This window comes from Choloepus didactylus, chromosome 12, assembly GCF_015220235.1.
Source record: "Choloepus didactylus isolate mChoDid1 chromosome 12, mChoDid1.pri, whole genome shotgun sequence".
Classification (NCBI taxonomy): Eukaryota; Metazoa; Chordata; class Mammalia; order Pilosa; family Megalonychidae; genus Choloepus; species Choloepus didactylus.
In genome coordinates this window covers 13651694-13677910 of record NC_051318.1, presented here as the reverse complement: position 1 = coordinate 13677910, position 26217 = coordinate 13651694, and the positions used below count along the sequence as shown (strand labels likewise).

General features: G+C 37.3%; 1 protein-coding gene across 1 annotated transcript in view; it reads right to left on the bottom strand.

Moving 5' to 3' along the window:
- LOC119506769 (phospholipid-transporting ATPase IB-like) overlaps positions 1-26217 on the bottom strand; it is a 215222-nt gene that overhangs the window by 177578 nt on the left and 11427 nt on the right. Inside the window, exon 2 of the mRNA XM_037799892.1 lies at positions 25409-25482. Coding sequence (XP_037655820.1) covers positions 25409-25482 — 74 coding nt within the window. The remainder of the gene's footprint in view (positions 1-25408; positions 25483-26217) is intronic.

The following is a 26217-nucleotide window of genomic DNA, read 5'->3' as shown; positions in this document are numbered from 1 at the left end:
TTACAGAGTTCCTCAGCAAAGACTGGAGGTTTTATTGGTTCCAGGTACTTAATGTTACTTCATTGACTGGTCATTAGGCTGACCAAGTAAAGACTTCAGTTACCACCCATGACATGACAAGGAATATGAAACTTAAAGAAGGAGTCCAGAAAAGTCACTAAACAGTTTTCATTAAAAAATTATGAGACATGCAGAGAAACAAGTAAGTATGGCCCATACATGGTGGGGGGGGGGGTGGGGAAGCAATCCATAGAAGCTATCTCTGCAGAAGCCCAGGCATTGGACTTACTAGACAAAACTTAAATCAGTAATGTTAACTATGTTCAAAGAGGTAAAGGACACCATGTTTAAAGAACTGAAGGAAAGTATGAGAATGATGTCTCGCCAAATAGAGAATATCAATAAAGAGAAAGAAATTATAAAACAGGAACCAAATAGAAATTTTGGGATTGAAAAGTACAACAACTGAAATGAAAAATTCACTAGAGGGGCTCAATAGCATACTTGAGCAAGTAGAAGAAAGAATCAGTGAATTTGAAGATAGGTCAATTTAGATCACCCAGTCTGAGGAACACAAGGAAAAAAGAATGAAGAAAAATGAACAGAATCTAAGAAACCTGTGGATGCCATCAAGCATAGCAACATACACAAAATGGGAGTCTCAAAAAAGAGAGGACAGAAGAAAGGGACAAAAGAATATTTGAAGAAATAATGGCCAAAAGCTTTCCAAATTTGAGAAGACATAATCTACACATTTGAGAAGATCAACAAATTCCAAGTAGGATAAACTCAAAGAGATCCACAAGGAGACTTGCTATAATCAAACTGCCAAAACAAAATCCAAAGAGAGATTGAAAGTAGCAAGAAAGAGCAATTCATCATGTACACATGATCATCAATCAGATTAACAACTGATTTCTTATCAGAAACCATGAAAGCCAGAAGTTGGTGGGATGACATATTCAAAGTGCTGAAAGATATAACTGTCAGCCAAGAATTCTATATCCACAAAACTACCTTCAGAAATGAAGGAGCAATTAAGACATTCCCAGGTAGACAAAAACTGAGAGAGACTGTCACTAGCAGACTTATTTATAAGAAATACTAAAGGGAGTCCTTCCAGCTTAAATGAAAGGTCACTAGACAGTACCCAAATCCTCAAGAAGAAATAAAAAGTACTAGTAGCAGTAACAGTAACTATGTAGGTAGATAAATACAAATATAAACATCGGTATATACATATAAGTATAGTTTGTTTGCCTGTAACTCTTTTTTTCCCTCTGATCTAATTTACAAGTCAATTGATAAATCAATAATTATAAATCTATTTTTATGGGCACATAATGTGTAAAGACATAATCTTTGGCAATAAGAACATAAAGGAGGGGGAAAACTGAGTTCCTAAGGAGCAAAGTTTTTGAATACTATAGAAATTTATTGATATTAATACAACTTAAATTGTTATGAATTAGAGTAATAATGGTAATCCCTAGGGCACCCACTAAGAAAATAATTTTAAAATATATAGTAAAGAAATAATGAGGAAATAAAAATGGCACACTAGAAAATGTCTATTTAATACAAAAGAAGGCAGCGTACTGGTTTGTATATATTATGTCCCCCAGAAAATGCCATGTTCTTTGATGCAATCTTGTGGGGGCAGACATATTAGCATTGATTAGATTGGGATTCTTTGTGTGTTTCCATGGAGATGTCACTCAATCAAATGTGAGTGAAACATAATTGATTGGATAATTTCCATGGAGGTGTTACTCCACCCATTCAGGGTGGGTGTTAATGGGATCACTGGAGTCGTATAAAGGAATTCACAGACAGAAAGACCTTAGAGCAACTGAGAGTGACATTTTGAAGAGGAGCTGCAGCTAAGAGAGGACAAAATGCCCCAAGAGCAACATTTTGGAGAATGCCATTTTGAAATGCAACCTTGGAGCAAGCAGACACCAGCCACGTGCCTTCTGAGCTAATAGAGGTTTTCCAGATGCCCGTGGCCTTTCACCAGTGAAGGTACCCTATGGCTGATGCCTTACCTTGGACACTTTGTGGCCTTAAGACTGTAACTTTGTAACCAAATAAACCCCCTCTATAAAAGCCGATCCATTTCTGGTATTTTGTAAAAAGGCAGCATTAGAAAACCAGAACATATTTTGGTGCCAGAGAAATGGGGTGCTGGTGCTGCTGAGTTTGCAAATACCAAATATGTTGGAATGACTTTTTAAATGGATAAGGGGAAGACTCTGGAAGAATTGTGAGGAGCTTGATAGAAAAGGTCTAGACTGCTTTGAAGAGACCGTTTGTGGAAATATGGACTCTAAAGATACTTCTGATTAGGCCTTGAATGAAAATGATAAAAATATCATTGCAAACTGGAAGGAAGGTGATCCTCATTTTAGAGTGGCCAAGAATTTGGCAAAATTGTGTCCTGGTATTGGATGGAAGGCAGAATTTGAGAGCTATGAGCTGTAATACTTAGCTGAAGAGATTTTGACACTAAATATCGAAATTGTCACCTGTCTTCTCCTTCAGCTTATAGTAAAATGTGAGAGGACAGAGATAAGCTGAGAAATGAACTCTTGGGTACAAAAAAAAAACAGAAACTGATAGTTTGGAAAGTTCTCGGCTTCCAGAAAGTGTGACCCCAGAGGTTACAGCCCCACATGAGGATTTAACCAAACATGGAACCCAGCTGCCATTTCAGTACAAGCCAGGATTGGAGATGGACTTATCCAGAAGGGATTTGTGGAAAGTCCTATTGTCTTATGGTTTCAACCCCTGTGTGCTTCATGCCAAGCCAACAAGATTTTTGCAACATTTTTATAGATGGAGCCACTGCTGGTCTGGAATGGAGGGAATAGAAAAGGAACAGATTGAAGGAAAAATTTCTTCAAGGACAGAATCATGGAAATTGAGGTGTGGAGTCAAGAAATCTTGGAATAAACCTAAATAAACCCACTCCAAGACATATTCTGATCAGACTGTCAAATACTGAAGAGAAGGAGCAAGTTCTGAAAGCAGCAAGAGAAAAACAATTCATCACATACAAAGGAAACAACATAAGACTAAGTAGTGACTACTCAGCAGCCACCATGGAGGTGAGAAGGCAGTGGCATGACATATTTAAAATTCTGAGAGAGAAAAATTTCCAACCAAGAATACTTTATCTAGCAAAACTCTCCTTCAAATTTGAGGGAGAGCTTAAATTTTTCACAAACAAATGCTGAGAGATTTTGCTAATAAAAGTCCTGCCCTACTTCAGATACTAAAGAGAGCCCTACCGACAGAAAAACAAAGAAAGGAAAGAGAGAGAGAGAGAGAGAGAGAGAGAGAGAGAGAGAGAGAGAGAGAGAGAGAAAATTTAACAGACATATATAGAACATTACATCCCAAATCACCAGGATACACATTCTTCTCTAGTGATCATGGAACTTACTCCAGAATAGACCATAGGCTGGGACATAAAACAAGCCTCAATAAATTTAAAAAAATTGAAATTATTCAAAGCACATTCTCTGACCACAATGGAATACAAATAGAAGTCAATAACCATCAGAGACTTAGAAAATTCACAAACACCTGGAGGGTAAAAATGAGGGGGAGACGAAAACATCCCCAGATAATCAAAAGCTGATATCACCAGTATATCAGTCCTATAAGGGAATTGTGCAGGCTGAAAGGAAGGGACACTAAACAATTGACTGAAACCACATGAAGAAATAAAGATTTCCAGTAAAGATCACATGGTAAATATAAATACCAATACTACTGTATTTTTGATTTGTAACTCCACTATTTACTTCCTACAGGATCTAAAACATAAAATGTAATGATAGATCAGTGGTTTTGGACTCAATGTAAAATATGTAATTTTTGACAAGAACTACATTAAGGTGGGGGAATGGAGGAGTAAATGAACATAGTTTATGTGTTCTACTGAAGTTAAGTTGGTATCAAAGAAAACAAGATTGTTACAGACTTAAGATGTTAAATTTAAGCACCACGGTAAACACAAAGAAAGTATCAGAGAATATGATCATAGAGATGAAAAGAGGAGTATGGGTTACGAGAAGTTGGGGAAGGGGCAAAGGGGAGTTAATAAGAAATGAGTGTAGGGTTTCTGTTTGGAGTGAAGGGAAATTTCTGGTAATGCATGGTGGGAAGGTGATGGCATTGCAGCATTGTGAATGTGATTAATACCACTAAATGGAATGCTTGGGAGGGGTTGGAATGGGAAGATTTATGCTGTACATATGTTTTCCACAATTGAAAAAAAAGACAGTCTAAATATATAATGACAATTAAATGTCATAGACAATCCTGGATGAGATCTAAGAATAGAGGAGAAAAGGCTCAAAAGGACATAATTGGGACATAAGAAAAAAATGAAATATAGAATGTAAGCTTTATATCAATGTTAAATTTCTTGAACTTCTTAACTACACTTAATGTGATTACATAAATGAATATTCTTGTTCATAGGAAATGTATATGTGAATTATATTATTTGTTCAAGGATGTATGCAACTTGTTCTCGTATGTTCAGAAGACAGAGCAACAGATGATGGATGATAGATAGGGAGGGAGGGAGGGAGGGAAAGAAATGGTAAAGCGACAAAATATTAAAGTTGGTAGATTGGGGTATTGGGGGAGGGCGGGTATGCTGGAGTTCTGTGTATGGGTTTGTATTATTTTTGTGACTGCTACCGTAAGTTTGAATTTATTTCAAAATAAAAATTTTTTAAAAAAGAAAAAAAAAAAGAAATCTTGGGCAGAAAGAGCAGAGCAACTCATGGAAAGAGTGAGTTTGCCCTGGAGGTCAAGGGCGGGCCTTCCGCCTCCATGCTCAGGAAGAGTGCTGTCGCCACAGGCCTAAGAGAGGGTGGAGCACATTCCCTGGGGTATTGGGGAGAGCCTGGCCACCACCCCACTGTTCAGAGAAGGGAGAAACTTTGCCCCAGAAAGGCAGGGTCCAGGTGGCGCCCCGATGTTTGAGGAGTGTGGGGCTGAATAAAAAGTTGGTCTCCCCAATGCATGGATATGTTGGAGCATTAACCCCAGCATTTGGAGAGAAAAGGACTGCTGTGGGCCCTTGGAAAGGGTTGGATCCCACTCTCTCAAGCCCCAAGGATACAACATTATTCTGTAAGTGACTCTCAAACTTTGAAATCTAATGGAGTTTGCCCTGTGGGTTTTAGGAACTATTTTGGTCCCTTAAAGCCCGTTTTCCTTACTATTTCTCCATATGGAAAAGGGAATGTTTATCCTATGAATGTACATCCTTTATATATTGGAAGCAGATAACTTGTTCTAAGTGAAACAGGTCCACAGCTAGAAGGGGAATTATGCCTTAGGACAGACCACGCCTGTAACTGATTTTGATTGGATCTTGTACTTAACAATTGTTACTGAAATGATTTATGTTTTTGTGACCTTGTGATGAGATTAATGTATTTTGTATATGGAAACAACATGTTTTTCTGGGGTCCAGGGAGTGGAATGTACCAGTTTGTATATATATGTCCCCCAGAAAATGCCATGTTCTTTGATGCAATCTTGTGGGGGCGACATACTAGTGTTGATTAGATTGGGATTCTGTGAGTGTTTCCATGGAGATGTGACTCAATCAAATGTGAGTGAAATGTTTGATTGGATAATTTCCATGGAGGTGTTACTCCACCCATTCAGGGTGGGTGTTAATGGAATCACTGGAGTCGTATAAAGGAATTCACAGACAGAAGGACTGCAGAGCAACTGAGAGTGACATTTTGAAGAGGAGCTGCAGCTAAGAGAGGACAAAACACCCCAAGAGCAACATTTTGGAGAATGCCATTTTGAAATGCAACCTTGGAGCAAGCAGACGCCAGCCACGTGCCTTGTGAGCTAATAGAGGTTTTCCAGATGCCAATGGCCTTTCACCAGTGAAGGTAACTTATGGTTGACGCCTTACCTTGGACACTTTATGGCCTTGAGACTGTAACTTTGTAATGAAATAAACCCCCTCTATAAAAGCCAATCCTTTTCTGGTATTTTGCAAAAAGGCAGCATTAGCAAACCAAAACAGGCAGTAATGGAGGAACTGAGGAACAAAAAGACATAAGATGTATAGAAACCAAATAGTGAAATGACAAGTAAATGCTACCTTATCAGTAATTACATTAAATATAAATGGATTAAACTCACCAATTAAAGGCACAGATTGGCAGAATGGATTTTAAAGAAACATGATCCAACTATAGAAAAATATAGACCATGTAAACAGTAACAAAGGGAGCTGTTGTGGCTATATTAATATCAGACAAAATAGACCTAAAGATGAAATTGTTAATAGAGAAAAAGAAGGGTATCTTATAATGATAAAAGGGCAAAACCAACAAGAATATATAGTTATTATAAATATATACGCACCTAACAACAGAAGCCAAAATACATGAGGCAAAAACTCAGACAATTGTAGGGAGAAATAGACAATTCAATAATAATAATTGCAGACTTCAATACCCCACTATCAATAATGGACAGAACAACTAAGCAGAAGAATAACAAGTAAATATGAGACTTGTAAAACCCTATATGCAAACCACACCTAACAGACATCTAAGGGACACTCAACAATGGAACAGTACATTCTCAAGTGTACATGGAACATTCACCAGGATGGACCATATATTAGGTCTACAACAAGCCTCAATAAAATTAAAATGATTGAAACAAAACAAAGTATGTTCTCTGATCACAATAGAGTGAAATTGGAAATTCATAACAGAAAGAAGTTTGAAAATTCACAAATATGTGAAAATTAGACCTATACAACTAAATGACCAGTGGGTCACAGAAGAAAATTAAAGGAAAATTAGATAATACTTTGAGATGAATGAAAATGAAGATACAACATACAAAAATTTATGTCACACAGCTAAAGCAGTGCCTAGAGGAACAATTATAGCTGTAAACACTATATTAAAATTTTTAAATTTTTATAAATCTATACCCTAAACATCCACCTTAATAAACTAGAAAAAGTAGATAGTCTACATAGATATATTTTTAGATTTTTTTTTATTGTGATTGTTCACATACCATACAATATACAATTATCCAAGGATCCAAAGTGTACATTCAGTTGCCCCCAGCACCATCATACAGCTGTGCATCCATCACCACAATTAATTTTTGTTCAATTTTTGGAACATTTTCATTACTCCAGAAAAGAAACTAAGACAAAAAAAAAAAAAGCTAACTCAAATCCTCGCATATCCCTAACCACCCCCCCTCCATTGTTGTCTCATAGTATTGGTATAGTACATTTGTTACTGTTTATGAAAGAACATTGAAATACTACTAATTGTAATATATAGTTTGCAATAGTTATATATTTTTTCCTGTATGCCCCTCTATTTTTAAGTTCTAGTTGCAGTGTCATACATTTTTTCTGGTTCATGGAAGAGATTTCTAATATTTGTACAGTTAATCTTGGACATTGCCCACCACAAGATTCACTGTTTCATACATTCCCATCTTTTAACCTCCAACTTTCTGTCTGGTGACATACATGACTCAGTTTCCCCTTTCCACCACTTTCATGCCCTGTTCAGCACTGTTAGTTATTCTCACAACATGCTATAAGCAACTGCTCCCCATTCTTTAGCCTCATTCTATATCTTGGAGACTTATATTTCATGTCTATGAGTTTACATATTATAATTAGTTCCTATCCATGAGATCCTGCAATATTTGTCCTTATGTGTCTGGCTTATTTCACTCAGTATACTGCCCTCAAGGTTTCATCATAAACCCATTTTTTTTTTAAGATGGATTTGTTCACACCCCATACATTCCAACCTAAGTAAGCAATTGATTGTTCCCTGTATAGTCACATGTTTAAGTGTTCACCTCCCTCACTACTATCTATATAAGGACATCTATATTTCTCCCACAAAGCAGGAGGAAGAATCGAAAAACGTAGAGAGGCAGAAGAAAAAGAAAAATGAAAGAGAAAAAAAACAAACAACACAACAACATGACAGCTAGGAAGCAGCAAAAGGAAAGATAACCTTAGATCAAAGTAGAATAAAGAGTCAGACAACATCACCAATGCCAAGAGTCTCACACCCCTCCCCTATACCCCCCTCTTATCTGCATTTACCTTGGTATATTGCCTTTGTTACATTAAAGGAAGCATAATACAATGATTCTGTTTATAGTCTCTAGTTTATATTGATTTTATTTTTCCCCCAATATCTCCCTATTTTTAAAAACACCTTGCAAGGTTGACATTCAGTTGTTCTCCCTCATGAAAAAACATATTTGTACACTTTATCACAATTGCTGAACACTCAAGGTTTCAACGTGTTATACAATCCCAGTCTTTCCTCTTTTCTTCTGGTGTCCCACATGCTCCTAACCTTCTTCTTTCAACCATATTCACAGTCATCTTTGTTCAGTGTACTTACACTGCTGTGCTACCATCACCCAAATTGTGTCCCAAACCTCTCACTCCTGTCTTTTCCTATCAGTCTGCAGTGCTCCCTTTAGTATTCCCTGTAGAGCAGGTATCTTGTTCACAAACTCTGTCATTGTCTGTTTGTCAAGAGAATATTTTCAACTCTCCCTCATATTTGAAGGACAGTTTTGCCAGATATAGGATTCTTGGTTAGCGATTTTTCTCTTTCAGTATCTTAAATATACCACCCCACTTACTTCTTGCCTCCATGGTTTCTGCTGAGAAATCTGCACATAGTTTTATTAAGCTTCCTTTGTATGCGATGGATTGCTTTTCTCTTGCTGCTTTCAGGATTCTCTCTTTATCTTTGACATTTGATAACCTGAATATTAAGTGTCTTGGCATAGGCCTATTCAGATCTATTCTGTTCAGAGTATGCTGTGCTTCCTGGATCTGTAATTTTATGTCTTTCATAAGAGATGGGAAATTTTCATTGATTATTTCCTCTATTATTGCTTCTGCCCTTTTTCCCTTCTCTTCTCCTTCTGGGTCACCAATGATACGTACATACTCATATTTTGTTTTGTCTTTAAGTTCCCAGAGATGTTGCTCACATTTTTCCATTCTTTTCTCTATCTGTTCTTTTGTGTGTAGGCTTTCAGGTGTCTTAATCTCCAGTTCCTGAGTGTTTTCTTCTGCTCCTTGAGATCTGCTGTTGTATGTTTCCATTATGTCTTTCATCTCCTGTGTTGTGCCTTTCATTTCCATAGATTCTGCCAGTTGTTTTTTTGAACTTTCAATTTCTGCCTTATGTATGCCCAGTGTTTTTTCTATAGCCTTTATCTCTTTTGCCATATCTTCTCTAAACTTTTTGAATTGATTTAACATTAGTTTTTAAATTCCTGTCTTTCAGTTGAAGTGTAAGTTTGTTCCTTTGACTGGGCCATAACTTCATTTTTCTTAGTGTAGTTCATAGTTTTCTGTTGTCTCCTTGGCCACCCCAATCAGGTATTCCCAGATGAGAACAGGCTCAGAGGGAAGAAATAATCAGTATCCGGTTTCCCTGATGGTGTGTCTTAGAGGATTGACACACCCTGTGCTTTTCTGCCCAGCAGGTGGTGACTGTCAGCCTGTCATCCAGACTGGTGTAAGGAGGTGTGGCCCGTGGCTGTTTTCCCCCAGGCTCTGGGGTCTGGTTCTGAATGGAACGTAGTAGAGCTGGGCCCCTCCTCTTTCCTCTTGGGAAGATATGCCCCCCTAGAGAGAGGTCATTTGCATATAAATAATTCTTTGTTTCTCTGACTCTGCTACCTCCACCTCCACCCTTGTCTGGCTCAGAGTGCTACAAGTTTAAAATGGCTGAGGCTTTCTCTACTGCAGAGCATTATGAGCTGAAGACAGCAGAGGCTTTCTCCACTGAGGCACCCAGGTTGAGAGAGAGGGAAAGGGACAGAAAGCCTCTGTCCATGGCCCCCAGATTCACCCATCAGCCAGAGATAGCACCCAATCCCTTGGGCTCCCCATCCTGAGACAGATACGTCCCCTGGCTCTCCAAGGTCAGTCATCACCAAAAGCCTCCATCTGCTTGTTGGGGACTTGTAGCCTGTATTGAGCGGTTAACTAAAATCCCAGTTGGAGCTGGGCTGAGGTATATTCACTTGTTCAGAGAGTGCTGCTCTGTAGCACCATGGGGTTTTGCAATTCAGGCTACCGTGAGGGAGGGGGTTCTTGGCTCAGGTCCACAGCCTTTACCTACAGATTTTATGCTGTGATCTCAGGCATTTCTCCCAATTCAGATTGTTGCACGATGCATGGACAGTAGCCACCATCTCCCAGCAGTTATTCCAGATTTACTAGTTGTACATGGTTTGTTTTTTTTTTTTTTTTTTTTTAGTTGCTCTGGGGGTCTAACTAACTTCCTCTCCTCTCTATGGCACCATCTTCTCTCCAATCATCCACATAGATTTTTAAGTGAAAACTGCAAGAACTGTATATTTCCTTGTATAAACATCAAATATCTCTGGAAGTATACACAAGAATGTAGCAGTATTTGTTGTCTAATGGCAGGGAATCTGAAGAGAGAGGAGATTTTACTGGATGTCCTTTTACCCCTTCTAAGTTTCAAACATGTAATGTATCAGCTGTCCAAAAAAAAATTAAATTAAAAAGAAACTTGTAGTTTAGTTACTCCTCCAGGAAAGTAGGTAGAAAGCCAGGAACTGCGTGGACTGGACACTGCAGAGCAATCTGACTTTGGGCATACTTCATACAACACTCATGAAAACGTGGAACTGCTGAGATCAGCGAAATCTGTAAGTTTTTTGCGGCCAGGGGACCTGTGCCCTCCCTGCCAGGCTCAGTCCCGTGGGAGGAGGGGCCATCAGCGCTGGGAAGGAGAAGGGAGAACTGCAGTGGCAGCTCTTATCGGAAACTCATTCTACTGATCCAAACTCCAACCATAGACAGACTGAGACCAGACACCAGAGAATCTGAGAGCAGCCAGCCCAGCAGAGAGGAGAGAGGCATAGAAAAAAACAGCAAGAAAAACTCCAAAATAAAAGCAGAGGATGTTTGGAGTTCTGGTGATCATAGGAAGGGAAAGGGCAGAGCTCAGGCCCTGAGGCTCATATGCAAATCCCAAAGAAAACCTGATCTCTCTGCCCCCTGGATCTTTCCTTAATGGTCCTAATTGCTTTGTCTCTTAGCATTTCAATAACCCATTAGATCTGCAAGGAGGGCTTTTTTTTTTTTTTTTTTACTTTTTTTTCTTTCTTTTCTTTATAAAACAATTACTCGAAGAAGCCCAATACAGAAAGCCTCAAAGACTTGCAATTTGGGCAGGTCAAGACAAGAGCAGAACTAAGAGAGCTCTGAGACAAAAGGCAATAATCCAATGGCTGAGAAAACTCACTAAACACTACAACTTCCGAAGAAAAGGGAGGTGTCCACTCACAGCTATCATCCTGGTGTACAGGAAACACTCCTGCCCATCGCCAGCCCCATAGCCCAGAGCAGCCCCAGACAACCCAGTGTGACATAAGTGCTTCAAATAACACGCACACACCACAAAACTGGGCATGGACATTAGCCTTCCCTGCACCCTCAGCTGGTTGTCCCAGAGTTGGGAAGGTAGAGCAGTGTGAATAACCAAAGCCCCATTCAGCCATCATTTCAGCAGACTGGGAGCCTCCCTACTCAGCCCAGCAGCCCAGAATCGCCCTGGGGGGACAGCACTCACCTATGACATAGCACAGTCATCCCTCAACAGAGGACCAGGGGGTGCACGGCCTGGAAGAGGGACCCACTGGCAAGTCTCAGGAGCCATAGGCCAAAACCAAGGACTTGTGGGTCAGTGGTAGAGACAAACTGCGGCAGGACTGAACTGAAGGATTAGACTATTGCAGCAGCTTTGAAACTCCAGGAACACCAGAGAGATTTGATTGTTAGAGCCACCACCCCTCCCTGACCTCCCAGACACACGCCCCATATAGAGGGCGGACAACACCAACTACACACGCAAGCTTGGTACACCAATTGGACCCCACAAGACTCACTCCCCCACTCACCACCAAGGCAAAGCAGGGGAGAACTGGATTGTGGAGAACAGGTGGCTCATGGACACCACCTGCTGGTTAGTTAGACAAAGTGTACTCCATGAAGCTGTAGATCTGATAAATTAGAGATAAGGACTTCAATTGGTCTACACATCCTAAAAGAACCCTATCAAGTTCAGCAAATGCCAAGAGGACAAAAACAACAGAAAATTATAAAGCATATGAAAAAACCAGATGATATGGATAACCCAAGCCCAAGCACCCAAATCAAAAGATCAGAAGAGACAAAGTACATAGAGCAACTAATCAAAGAACTAAAGATGAACAATGAGACCATAGTACGGGATACAAAGGATATCAAGAAGACCCTAGAAGAGCATAAAGAAGACATGGCAAGACTAAATAAAAAAATAGATGATCTTATGGAAATTAAAGAAACTGTTGACCAAATTAAAAGATTCTGGATACTCATAGTACAAGACTAGAGGAAGTTGAACAACGAATCAGTGACCTGGAAGATGACAGAATGGAAAATGAAAGCACAAAAGAAAGAATGGGGAAAAAAATTGAAAAAATCAAAATGGACCTCAGGGACATGAAAGATAATATAAAACGTCCGAACATAAGACTTGTTGGTGTTCCAGAAGGGGAAGAAAAGGGTAAAAGTCTAGGAAGAGTATTCAAAGAAATTGTTGGGGAAAACTTCCCAAATCTTCTAAACACCATAAATACACAAATCATAAATGCCCAGTGAACTCCAAATAGAATAAATCCAAATAAACCCACTCCGAGACATATTCTGATCACACTGTCAAACACAGAAGACAAGGAGCAAGTTCTGAAAGCAGCAAGAGAAAAGCAATTCACCACATACAAAGGAAACAGCATAAGACTAAGTAGTGACTACTCAGCAGCCACCGTGGAGGCGAGAAGGCAGTAGCATGATATATTTAAAATTCTGAGTGAGAAAAATTTCCAACCAAGAATACTTTATCCAGCAAAGCTCTCCTTCAAATTTGAGGGAGAGCTTAAATTTTTCACAGACTAACAAATGCTGAGAGAATTTGCTAACAAGAGACCTGCCCTACTGGAGACACTAAAGGGAGCCCTAAAGACAGAGAAACAAAGAAAGGAGAGAGAGACTTGGAGAAAGGTTCAGTACTAAAGAGATTCGGTATGGGTACATTAAAGGATATTAATAGAGAGAAGGGAAAAATATATATGACAAACATAAACCAAAGGATAAGATGGCTGATTCAAGAAATGCCTTCACGGTTATAACGTTGAATGTAAATGGATTAAACTCACGAATTAAAAGATATAGATTCACAGAATGGATTAAAAAAAACAAACCATCAATATGTTGCATAAAAGAGACTCATCTTAGACACAGAGACACAAAGAAATTGTAAGTGAAAGGATGGAAAAAAATATTTCATGCAAGCTACAGCCAAAAGAAAGCAGGTGTAGCAATATTAATCTCAGATAAAATAGACTTTAAATGCAGGGATGTTTTGAGAGACAAAGAAGGCCACTACATACTAATAAAAGGGGCAATTCACCAAGAAGAAATAACAATCATAAATGTTTATGCAGCCAATCAATGTGCCACAAAATACATGAGAGAAACACTGGCAAAACTAAAGGAAGCAATTGATGTTTCCACAATAATTGTGGGAGACTTCAACACATCACTCTCTCTTATAGATAGATAGAAGACCAATAACGAAATTGAAAACCTAAACAATCTGATAAATGAATTAGATTTAACAGACATATATAGAACATTACATCCCAAATAACTAGGATACACATTCTTCTCTAGTGCTCACGGAACTTTCTCCAGAATAGATCATATGCTGGGACATAAAACAAGGCTCAATAAATTTAAAAAGACTGAAATTATTCAAAGCACATTCTCCGACCACAATGGAATACAATTAGAAGTCAATAACCATCAGAGACTTAGAAAATTCACAAATACCTGGAGGTTAAACAACACACTCCTAAACAATCAGTGGGTTAAAGAAGAAATAGCAAGAGAAATTGCTAAATATATAGAGACGAATGAAAATGAGAACACAACATACCAAAACCTGTGGGATGCAGCAAAAGCAGTGCTGAAGGGAAAATTTATAGCACTAAATGCATATATTAAAAAGCAAGAAAGAGTGAAAATCAAAGAACTAAGGGATCAACTAAAGAAGCTATAAAATGAACAGCAAACCAATCCTAAACCAAGTAGAAGAAAAGAAATAACAAGGACTAAAGCAGAAATAAAAGACATAGTGAACAAAAAAACAATAGAGAGGATAAATATCACCAAAATTTGGTTCTTTGAGAAGATCAACAAGATTGACAAGCCCCTAGCTAGACTGACAAAAATAAAAGAGAGAAGACCCATATAAACAAAATAATGAATGAAAAAGTTGATGTAACTGCAGATCCCGAAGAAATTAAAAAAAATTATAAGAGGATACTATGGACAACTGTATGGCAACAAACTGGATAATGTAGAAGAAATGGAAAATTTCCTGGAAACATATGGACAACCTAGACTGACCAGAGAAGAAATAGAAGACTTCAACCAACCCATCACAAGCAAAGAGATCCAATCAGTCATCAAAAAGCTTCCCACAAATAAATGCCCAGGGCCAGATGGCTTCACAGGGGAATTCTACCAAACTTTCCAGAAAGAACTGACACCAATCTTACTCAAACTCTTTCAAAACATTGAAGAAAATGGAACACTACCTAACTCATTTTATGAAGCTAACATCAATCCAATACCAAAACCAGGCAAAGACGCTACAAAAAAGGAAAACTACCGGCCAATCTCCCTAATGAATATAGATGCAAAAATCCTCAACAAAATACTTGCAAATCGAATCCAAAGACACATTAAAAAAATCATACACCATGACCAAGTGGGGTTCATTCCAGGCATGCAAGGATGGTTCAACATAAGAAAATCAATCAATGAATTACAACACATTAACAATTTGAAAGGAAAAAATCAAATGATCATCTCAATAGATGCTGAAAAAGCATTCGACAAAATCCAACATCCGTTTTTGATAAAAAGACTTCAAAAGGTAGGAATTGAAGGAAACTTCCTCAACATTATAAAAAGCATATAAGAAAAACCCACAGCCAGCATAGTACTCAATGGTGAGAGACTGAAAGCCTTCCCTCTAAGATCAGGAACAAAACAAGGATGCCCGCTATCACCACTGTTATTCAACATTGTGCTGGAAGTGCTAGCCAGGGCAATCCGACAAGACAAAGAAATAAAAGGCATCCAAATTGGAAAAGAAGAAGTAAAATTGTCATTGTTTGCAGATGATATGATCTTATATCTGGAAAACCCCGAGAAATCGACAATATAGCTACTAGAGCTAATAAACAAATTTAGCAAAGTAGCGGGATACAAGATTAATGCCCATTAGTGAGTAATGTTTCTATATGCTAGAAATGAACAAACTGAAGAGACACTCAAGAAAAAGATACTATTTTCAATAGCAACTAAAAAAATCAAGTACCTAGGAATAAACTTAACCAAAGATGTAAAAGACCTATACAAAGAAAACTGCATAACTCTACTAAAAGAAATAGAAGGGGACCTTAAAAGATGGAAAAATATTCCATGTTCATAGATAGGAAGGCTAAATGTCATTAAGATGTAATGCTACCCAAACTCATCTACAGATTCAATGCAATCCCAGTCAAAATTCCAACAACCTACTTTGCAGACTTGGAAAAGCTAGTTATCAAATTTATTTGGAAAGGGAAGATGCCTCGAATTGCTAAAGACACTCTAAAAAAGAAAAACAAAGTGGGACGACTTACACTCCCTGACTTTGAAGCTTATTATAAAGCCACAGTTGTCAAAACAGCATGGCACTGGCACAAAGATAGACATATAGATCAATGGAATCAGATTGAGAACTCGGAGATAGACCCCCAGATCTATGACTGACTGATCTTTGATAAAGCCCCCAAAGTCACTGAACTGGGTCATAATGTCTTTTCAACAAATGGGGCTGGGAGAGTTGGATATCCATATCCAAAAGAATGAAAGAGGACCCCTACCTCACACCCTACACAAAAATTAACTCAAAATGGACCAAAGATCTCAATATAAAAGAAAGTACCATAAAATTCCTAGAAGATAATGTAGGAAAACATACTCAAGACCTTGTATTAGGCAGCCACTTCCTAGACTTTACACCCAAAGCAAAAGCAACAAAAGAAAAAATAGATAAATGGGAACTCCTCAAGCTTAGAAGTTTCTGTACCTCAAAGGAATTTCTCAAAAAGGTAAAGAGGCAGCCAACTCAATGGGAAAAATTTTTTGGAAACCATGTATCTGACAAAAGACTGATATCTTGCATATGTAAAGAAATCCTACAACTCAATGACAATAGTACAGACAGCCCAATTATAAAATGGGCAAAAGATATGAAAAGACAGTTCTCTGAAGAGGAAATACAAATGGCCAAGAAACACATGAAAAAATGTTCAGCTTCACTAGCTATTAGAGAGATGCAAATTAAGACCACAATGAGATACCATCTCACACCGATTAGAATGGCTGCCATTAAACAAACAGGAAACTACAAATGCTGGAGGGGATGTGGAGAAATTGGAACTCTTATTCATTGTTGGTGGGACTGTATAATGGTTCAGCCACTCTGGAAGTCAGTCTGGCAGTCCCTTAGAAAACTAGATATAGAGTTACCATTCGACCCAGCAATTGCACTTCTCAGTATATACCCGGAAGATCGGAAAGCAGTGACACGAACAGATATCTGCACACCAATGTTCATAGCAGCATTATTCACAATTGCCAAGAGACGGAAACAACCCAAATGTCCTTCAACAGATGAGTGGATAAATAAAATGTGATATATACACACGATGGAATACTACACAGCAGTAAGAAGGAACGATCTCGTGAAACATATGACAACATGGATGAACCTTGAAGACATAATGCGGAGCGAAATAAGCCAGGCACAAAAAGAGAAATATTATATGCTACCACTAATGTGAACTTTGAAAAATTTAAAACAAATGGTTTATAATGTAGAATGTAGGGGAACTAACAATAGAGAGCAGTTAAGGAAGGGGGAACAATAATCCAAGAAGAACAGATAAGCTATCATGGGGAAATTTAACGTTCTGGGAACACCCAGGAATGACTATGGTCTGTTAATTTCTGATGGCTATAGCAGGAACAAATTCACAGAAATGTTGCTCTATTAGGTAACTTTCTTGGGGTAGAGTAGGAACATGTTGAAAGTAAAGTAGTTATCTTAGGTTAGTTGTCTTTTTCTTACTCTCTTGTTATGGTCTTCTTTTATCATTTTTTTTAAATTTTTTTATTTTTCATACAGTTGATTTAAAAAAAAAAAGTTACAAAAAAAAAAACGAGGAAAAAATATGTAGAGCCCCCTTGAAGAGCCTGTGGAGAATGCAGGGGTATTGGCCTGCCCCACCGCGATGGTTGCTAACATGCCCACAGACATAGGTGGTTTGATGGGTTGAGCCCTCTACCATAGGATTTACCCTTGGGAAGACTGTTGCTGCAAAGGAGAGGCTAGGCCTCCCTATAATTGTGCCTAAGAGCCTCCTCCCGAATGCCTCTTTGTTGCTCAGATGTGGCCCTCTCTCTCTAGCTAAGCCAACTTGAAAGGTGAAATCACTGCCCTCCCCGCTACGTGGGATCAGACACCCAGGGGAGTGAAACTCCCTGGCAACGTGGAATATGACTCCCGGGGAGGAATGTAGACCTGGCATCGTGGGACGGAGAACATCTTCTTGACCAAAAGGGGGATGTGAAAGGAAATGAAATAAGCTTCAGTGGCAGAGAGATTCCAAAAGGAGCCGAGAGGTCACTCTGATGGGCACTCTTACACACACTTTAGACAACCCTTTTTAGGTTCTAAAGAATTGGGGTAGCTGGTGGTGGATACCTGAAACTATCAAACTACAACCCAGAACCCATGAATCTCGAAGACAGTTGTATAAAAATGTAGCTTATGAGGGGTGACAATGGGATTGGGAAAGCCATAACGACCCCATACTCCCCTTTGTCTAGTTTATGGATGGATGAGTAGAAAAATAGGGGAAGGAAACAAACAAACAGACAAAGGTACCCAGTGTTCTTTTTTACTTTAATTGCTCTTTTTCACTTTAATTATTATTCTTGTTATTTTTGTGTGTGTGCTAATGAAGGTGTCAGGGATTGATTTAGGTGATGAATGTACAACTATGTAATGGTACTGTGAACAACTGAATGTACGATTTGTTTTGTATGACTGCGTGGTATGTGAATATATCTCAATAAAATGAAGATTTAAAAAAAAAAAAAGAAACTTGTAAAATTCCACCGCCAAATTAGAAATACTCTATAATTTAATGTACTCATTATAGCAATCATTTTATCATTATTTTGTCCATGCCTAGAAGAGTCTTGAATATTGAATTAGTGTTTCTACTTTCAAAGTTTATTTTTATTCTAAGCATCATCATTCTATTTTTAAAACCACCATGTGAAAAAGATAAAGTAAGGTTTTCTCTTTGAGAGGTTGAAAGAACCAAGAATACAAATAGATCAGATTTGTTCCAAATGTTAAAACTTCTTTATATACCCCAGGTTTTTCCATTAAACCAATAGTCTCCATTTTAAAAAAAATTGTGACTGTGAATTGTATCAGGAAAAACGTAACACTAAGGCCAATAAAGATGGTAAAGCCTTTTAAATATTTCTATTCTAGAAGGTTAAATTTTGCAAAGAAAGCCAATTCTAGTAAACGTGTTATAGGTATATCTCTTATAGATTTGAAAAGTAACTAAAAATAAAATTTTATTTTGTGTTTGAAATGCATCATGCAAAATTCAAAGAGTTTATAGAATTAATATCTATATTTTAGAAATAACAATAAATGAAAACCCCATGTATAACTTTTTCAGTTTAAGAAATTGACTCTTTAGAACACCTTAAGGCCTGCAGATTACATTTTCCTCTCTCTCCCAGAGATAGCTACTACACAATATTTGTGATAATCATTCCTTTGCTTTTGTTTGTTTCATTACACATTTGTATGTATCACTAAACAATATATTAGTTTTTCCTGTTCTCGAAATCTATGTAAATGGAATTAATTATATTTATTCCTTCTTCTATGAATTCTTTTCTTCAGCATTATGTGCTTAATATTCCTCCATTTCAATGCCTATAACTGTAATTCATCCATTTTCCCAGCTCTATAGAATCTATTTTATGAGTTCACTATAACTTACCTATTCTATCAATGTACATTTTTATTAGTCCCATGTTTTGCTACTACAAACAATATTACTGCTATGAACATTCCTATACATTATCTCCTAGTCACTATTTACAAAAGTTTAAATGTGCAAATTTCCCTTTCTAAATAAAATATATACCTAGGAGTAGCACTATTATAGCAAAGGGCATGTAATTGGCCCTGGCAAATTGATTTTCCGAAGCTGTGCATCAATTTATATTATCATCAGTAGTGATAATATGAGTCCCTTATGTACCATGCCCTTGTCAGCATGTATCATATTCAGACTTTTGTTATATTGTTTAATGCCTGTGAAACAGCAGGTTATTGTGGTTGTCATTTGTATTTCCCTGATTACTGGTGAGCTGATCCTCTTTTCAAATGTTTGTGATCCATTTATGTTTCTCCTCCACGAAATTCTAGTCTAAATCTTCTGCCTATCCTTCTAAGGATGCTTATATATTTCTTAATAATTTTCAGGAGTTCTTTTTATTTTCTGGGTAATAAGCCATTTGTTGATGTGTCGCAAATAACTTCTACCAGTATGACTTGTCTTTTCACTTTCTAATGTGTCTTTTGATGAGCCATATCTTCTTAATTTTAACGGATTTTAATCTAACAATCTTCTTCCTTATTGGCTGCACTTTTTGATTACAAATAAGAACTTCTTCCCTAACTCAAGGTAATAAAGATTATGTTGATCTAAAAGTTTTATGGATTTGTCTTTCACACTTAACTCTTTAATTTATGTGAAATTTATTTTTTGTATAGAAGTGAATCAAGACTCTGTTTTACTTTTCTATAGAGAGTCCATTTCATTTTGATAACCAATTTCCAAGCACTATTTATTTTACAGCTCATCCTGTCACCATGGATCTGCAATGCCACCTTTGTCAAACATCTAATGTGCACGAATATGTTTCTAGATTCTCTGCTGTCTTTCATTTATCCGGTTTTTCTATTCCTCTGCCAATATTATACTGTCTAATTTGCCACAAAATGAAATATTTTATATCTGGTCAAGCAAGTTCCCCTAAATTGTTCTTTTTCATAAGCATCTTGGCTATTTTTGGCTCTTTGCCCTTCCAAATACAACTTACAATCAAGTTGTCAGTTTTTGCCAAACCATATTTGGAATTTTGGTTGGAATTTCAATAAACTTCAATTCAATCTGGAGAGAATTGACATCTTTCTAACTCTGAATCTTCCTTTCCAAGAATATTGTATATTTCTCCATGTATTTACTCCTTAATTGATTTTTAATATAGTTTTCATTATTAAAAATAATGTGTCCACAAATGTGCTAAATCCTTTTATTAATACTTATAATTCAACTGTATATATTTTGGGAGTTATGTAGACAATAATATCATCTACAAATATGAGAATTGTGTTTCTTTTTTCTACTCCCTACATCCCATTGCTTCCTTTTATTGGGTTAAAATAATTCCCTTTTATTGAAAAAGCCACTTTTCAAATGTATGGGCCATTTACATTTCCTCCCCTGTGAAATTCTTTTCAAAATCTTTTGCCTATCTTTTTGAGGATGCTTATATATTGATAGGTGTCTAAGGGTTTCCATCATGAAGGAAGTTGCATATTTTGAAATGCTTCTATTGATAAAATCTTGTGTTTTTCTCCTTAAAGTGAAATTTTTCATTCTTTGATTTTCTAATAATAAAACTGGTATGGCCATTCAGAAACAGGATATACCCCCCACTCAAAATTAGATTCAGATGTCAAGACTGATGACATCACACCCACACCAAGAAGCTGTGAAACCGTTTCTTAACTTATGTAATGAGACTTTCTGGGAAGAGCAAGCTGGTCTAAAATGACGAGAGAGCAAGGCTTTGGACGTTTATGCTGGTTAGGGGGAGACCAGGGTGAGGACTTCTGCACTGGGGCTTAGGGAGGGAGCACCCAGGCTTTCTTACCAGCCTGCCCAGATGTGGGGCAGAAGGGGAAAGAGGGAAATGGTGAGGCTTAAAAGCTTTAGGCAGTCAAACATCAAAAAACAGAGCAAGACTCTGTTACAGAAACAAAAATGACAATTCCTGAGATGAACCCTACTTGATCATGATATATTATCATTTTTTTAAATGTTCTATTTCAGTAACAAAGACACAGATCAAAATTTCCCGTTTTGACTGCATATATTTCCATTTTAATAGTCAGATTTTAAGATTTTTGTCTATAGTAATAGTGAATTGGGCTTCAAAGTTTCCTTTCTTATTCTCTTTGTTGAGTTTTGATTTCAAGGTTACACCAGCTTCAGAAAAATGAATTCAGGAGACTGACTTACTTACTTACTTACCTACTTCCCTCCCTCCTTCCTTCCTTCCTTCCCTCCTTTCCTCTTGAGGAGTTTTTGAAAGATTGGGATTTTCGCTGCATTGAGTGTTTAGTAGAATTTGACAGTTATAGTGTCCGATCCATGTGTTTTCTTTGTGGGAAGTGGCTTTTTTTTAAACTACTATGTAGTACATTTAATGATTAGAGGACCATTTGGGTTCTATATTTCCTCTAGAATAAGTTTTAGTAAAACTTAAATTTTTCTACAGACTTATACATTTCATTTATTGTTAAAATATTGTCACAAAATTTTCATAAAATCCTCTCATTATTTCTTTAATTTCCAATGCATTTGTGATTATATCAGCTTCTCAATTTATAACATTATTTGTGCCTTTCTTTTTGTCGTTGATTAATCTTGCCAGAATTTTGCTTATTTCATTAGTCTTTTTCGAAGAACCAAGTTTTGCTTTTGTAATTCTATTGTTTTCTTTCATTAATTACTATTCATCTTTACTATTTCCTTCCATCTGATTTCTTTAGTTTATTCTTTCGTGCTGTAGCTAATTTCTTAAATTAGATGCTTACCTGTGTCTTCCAGTCTTTCTTCTTTTCTAATAAAAAGCATTTTAGGCTAAAATGTCTGAGGACCAATTTAGCTGTATCATAAGAGATTTGATACATAATATTTCCATAACTTGTCTAGTCTAAGTTTTTCCTAATTTCCATTATGACTGCCTCCTCAGACCATAAATTGTTTGGAAGTAAGTTTTATTTCCAAAACCTAGGGTTTCTAGTTATCTTTTTTATTATTGATTTCAAACTTATTAGCATTGTGGTCATAGGAAGTGGCCTGTAGAATACCAGTCCCTTGAAATTTGGTGATTTGTTTTTATGTACTATCTATTTTTGCAAATATTCTATTCATACTTGAAGATTATGTATACATTACTTGAGTGCAGCATTCCATATATGTGATTATTTCAAGCTTGTCAATTGTGTTATTCAAATATTCTATATCCTTCTGACTTTTTCTCCATTTGATCTATCAATTGCCAAAAGCAAAATATTAAAACATCCCAATATGATATTTAATTTGTAAATTTCTCTTTGTAGATTCATCCATTCTTGCTTTATATTTAAATTATATTATTTCCTTATGAATTAAAACTTTTATGATTATGCAATGACTATATCTCGAATAATGCTCTTTGCCTAAAGTCTGTTTTGTCTGTTAGTGATACAATCTCTTCTGGGTTTCTTTTCTTTATTATTTTCTGTGTATATTTTTTCATTTTTTGATTTAAATCTGTGTGGGCCCTATGTCTTAGCCGAATTTCTTGTAAACAACACATAGCTGGAAAATCTGACAATCATCTCTTTTTAACTCTTTAAGTCTATTTGCATTATTGTGAATATTGATATATATTAATTGATTCTACTATCTTATTATATGCATTCTATTTTTCCCCTTTTTGTCTCTTTTTCTTCCTGTTTATTTAATTCTTTTGGCTACTTTGCATTTTTTCCCTCGGATCAGTTTTCCTATTGTGTGGCTAGAAGTTATATTGCTCTATATCTAATCTTTTAGATGTTAAAGCAACTTTGTAGGTATAAATCGTGAATTTAACATTTAGAGTTAATCAAAGTTTTTACCCTAATCCTGAAAAATAAAAACACCTTAAGTACAGTTCTGATTATCACCCTCACAAGTTTCATGGTGCTGATTTCTACTGTTTTAATTCTATCCTCAGATCTAGGGAAACCGATTAATATAAAGAATGGTCTGCCAACAATTCTGAAAAGTTGTCAGCCATTATCCCTTGGATTATTGCTTCCCTCCCATTCTCTGTATTATCTCCTTCTAATTAGTAGGATGTTTCCTCTTTATCCTCCATGACCACATTTAAATTCTCTTAGAACTTTTTTCTGCCACACAGGTGAGGTGAACTCTGCAATCTGACTGAGGGCCATCTTGAATTCTCATGGGGATTATTTTTTTCTCCCCAACCAGTGCTTTGTTCAGGATGAGCACATTTCTCTATTGTGCCCTTTGGCGTGGCAGAGTTCATTTTTCATTCTCCCTTAAGTAAGGGTGTAGCCCCCTGAGGCTCAGTTTTCTGCAAGGATCACTTACTAGATTCTCTACTTGGGAGGGTCTTGTGTCTCCCACCCTTTATCCCTTGTTTCCTGTGCTCCCTTTCCTCATAAAAACAGAAGCTCAGGGTCTTCAGGGCTTCGCAGAAACCATAAGGGAAGTAGCCTACATCAGCTGGGGATTCCCTTCCCAGGTTTCTGAGATTTCAGTTCATTCTGGAGCTCTCTGGTTTTCTTACTTTTATGCAGCTCAATTAAGCATTTAAATAAGTGTGTGTGTGTGTGTGTGTGTGTGTGTGTGTATCCTAATTGTTTTAATGGGGGAAGAGGGCATCGTTTGGAGAATATAATCTCTAAAACTGCCAGAAAAAATCCTAAAATAATTATTTTGTCCCCTCCCCCCAAAACGGTTCTCAAACAAGTGGTACTCTTGGGAGCACAAAAGAGGGAAAGAAAGGCACATGTTAGAATGATGTAGAGGTTAAAACAACACATCCTTTATGTTACATCTGTGGCTTTCTGTGTCAACCCCATACTCCTAGCCAAATCCAAGAAGGAAACAGACATCAGCAACAGTATGTTCCTTTGTCTATTAGGCTAATATATGGATGGCAAAAGAAGGAAGTGAATCTGGTAGAAAGATGAATTTGTGTTTGTGGTATTGCTTTTCCAGAAGCTTGGAAATGCTTTTCTAGAAGCTTGGAAACTTAACTCATCTGTTTCTTTTCCCTAGAAATCTCTCCATACTCCAAGCTAATGTGTAACTAGAAGGTTTGGAATATTTTTTAAAATCTCTTTTAGATGATTATGACTTGGGGAACCAGTTCAAACTGTCCAATGTAGCTACGGATTTGACTATCATTGTTAACTACAATATGTTTCTTGCAGAGAACATGAGGAAGGTGGTAGCCGAGCTCTCCAGAGGGCTCTATGTAGAAGCAGAACCTGGAAGTGGTAAAATGTGACCTCATGGGAAGGAAATACCTCCCATAGGGAGTCTCTGTGTAAAAGTTCCTCCAAAACAGCAGATGAGTAGAGCTGTATAGTTCCATAAAAAGAATACAGGCTATGTTTTGAAATTTGGGCCTAAGACCAGCCCACTTAATAATATTGAATAAATCACTTAATTGCTCTGTGAATCAGTTTACTTATAGAATGGGAATATCTAAGAATTGCCAAGAGAATAAGATGTAGTAAGTGTAAAAGTTTTTAGTTCAGCTGAATGTCTATAGAAACTGTAGAAGGGGTGGATTTAATCTAAAAGTTAGGACAGTAGAAAACATGACAAAGAAAACAAAGAAAAATACATTTTTAAAAAAAGTTTAGAACAGGGACCAGCAAACTGTGACCCGCAGGCCAAATCAGCCCCCATCGACACCCCACCCCCATCTGATTTTGTAAATAAAGTTTTATTAGAACACAGGCATGCCCATTTATTTACATATTGTCTGTGGCTGCTGCTTCTGGTAAAACAGTAGAGTTAAGTAGTTGCCATAGAGACTGCATGGCCCACAAAGCCAAAATCATTTAGTATCTGGCTCTTTACAGAAAAGTTTGCAGCTCCTGGTATACAGCACAGCAAAAGGGATAGTGAAAGAAGAGAGGTGGGGAGTGGTGGCTTCTGCCCCTGGCTTTCTTAAAGTTCCCAACCCAGAATATAAGTTTCTTAAATGCCGCCTAACATAACTAACCTGGAAGAAATCAGGACCAAGTCTGCAGGAATGAACTGCCCGTTCGAGATCCTCACAAAGTCTCCCACCTTTACCTTTTAAACCAGGAGAGAGAAAAATGAAAGCATGAATATTTAAGGCAGAAATAGAGGTAACATGTCAAATATTCTCAAGAAAAATTACAAGTAAAAATACCTTTAGCCAATTCAATAAACTTCAACTATATTAGAACAAATATTCCCTGATGAATTCATGCCTCTAGAAAAGTGGTTCTCAGCCAGGGGTGATTTTGTGACCTCAGGGAACATGTATGGGGTTAGGGTGGGTGCTGCAGGCATTGGGTGGGTAGAGGCCAGAGATACTGCAAAGACCTTATGAGGCATAGGACAATTACCCACAAAAAGAATTATCCCGCCCAAAATGTCTATAGTGCCGAGGTTGAGGACTCTTGCTCTAGAATGAAATGTTCTATGTAGGGAAAGAGGTACAAAAGGGAAGAGATCCAAAACAGGCCTACTGGCAGTGCTATTTTTGCCACAACATGCTAGTCATAGCAATATCACACTGTCAACGGTTGCCTAATGATCCCTTTTCCTCTGCTAGTCTGCAAGCTTCATGTAGAACAGAGAATATGTCTGTCTCAGTTGAATCCTCAGTGCCTGCCATATTGTAGGCACTCAATAAATATTTCTGGACTGAATTATGAATGAATTCAAAATTATGAATAAGAGAGGGAGACAGAAGTACCAGTAGAAATAACTGGGGAGAGTAATATAAGCTCTTGGGGGTTTTTTTTGTTTTGTTTTTTGGATATTTATTCTTTAACGAAC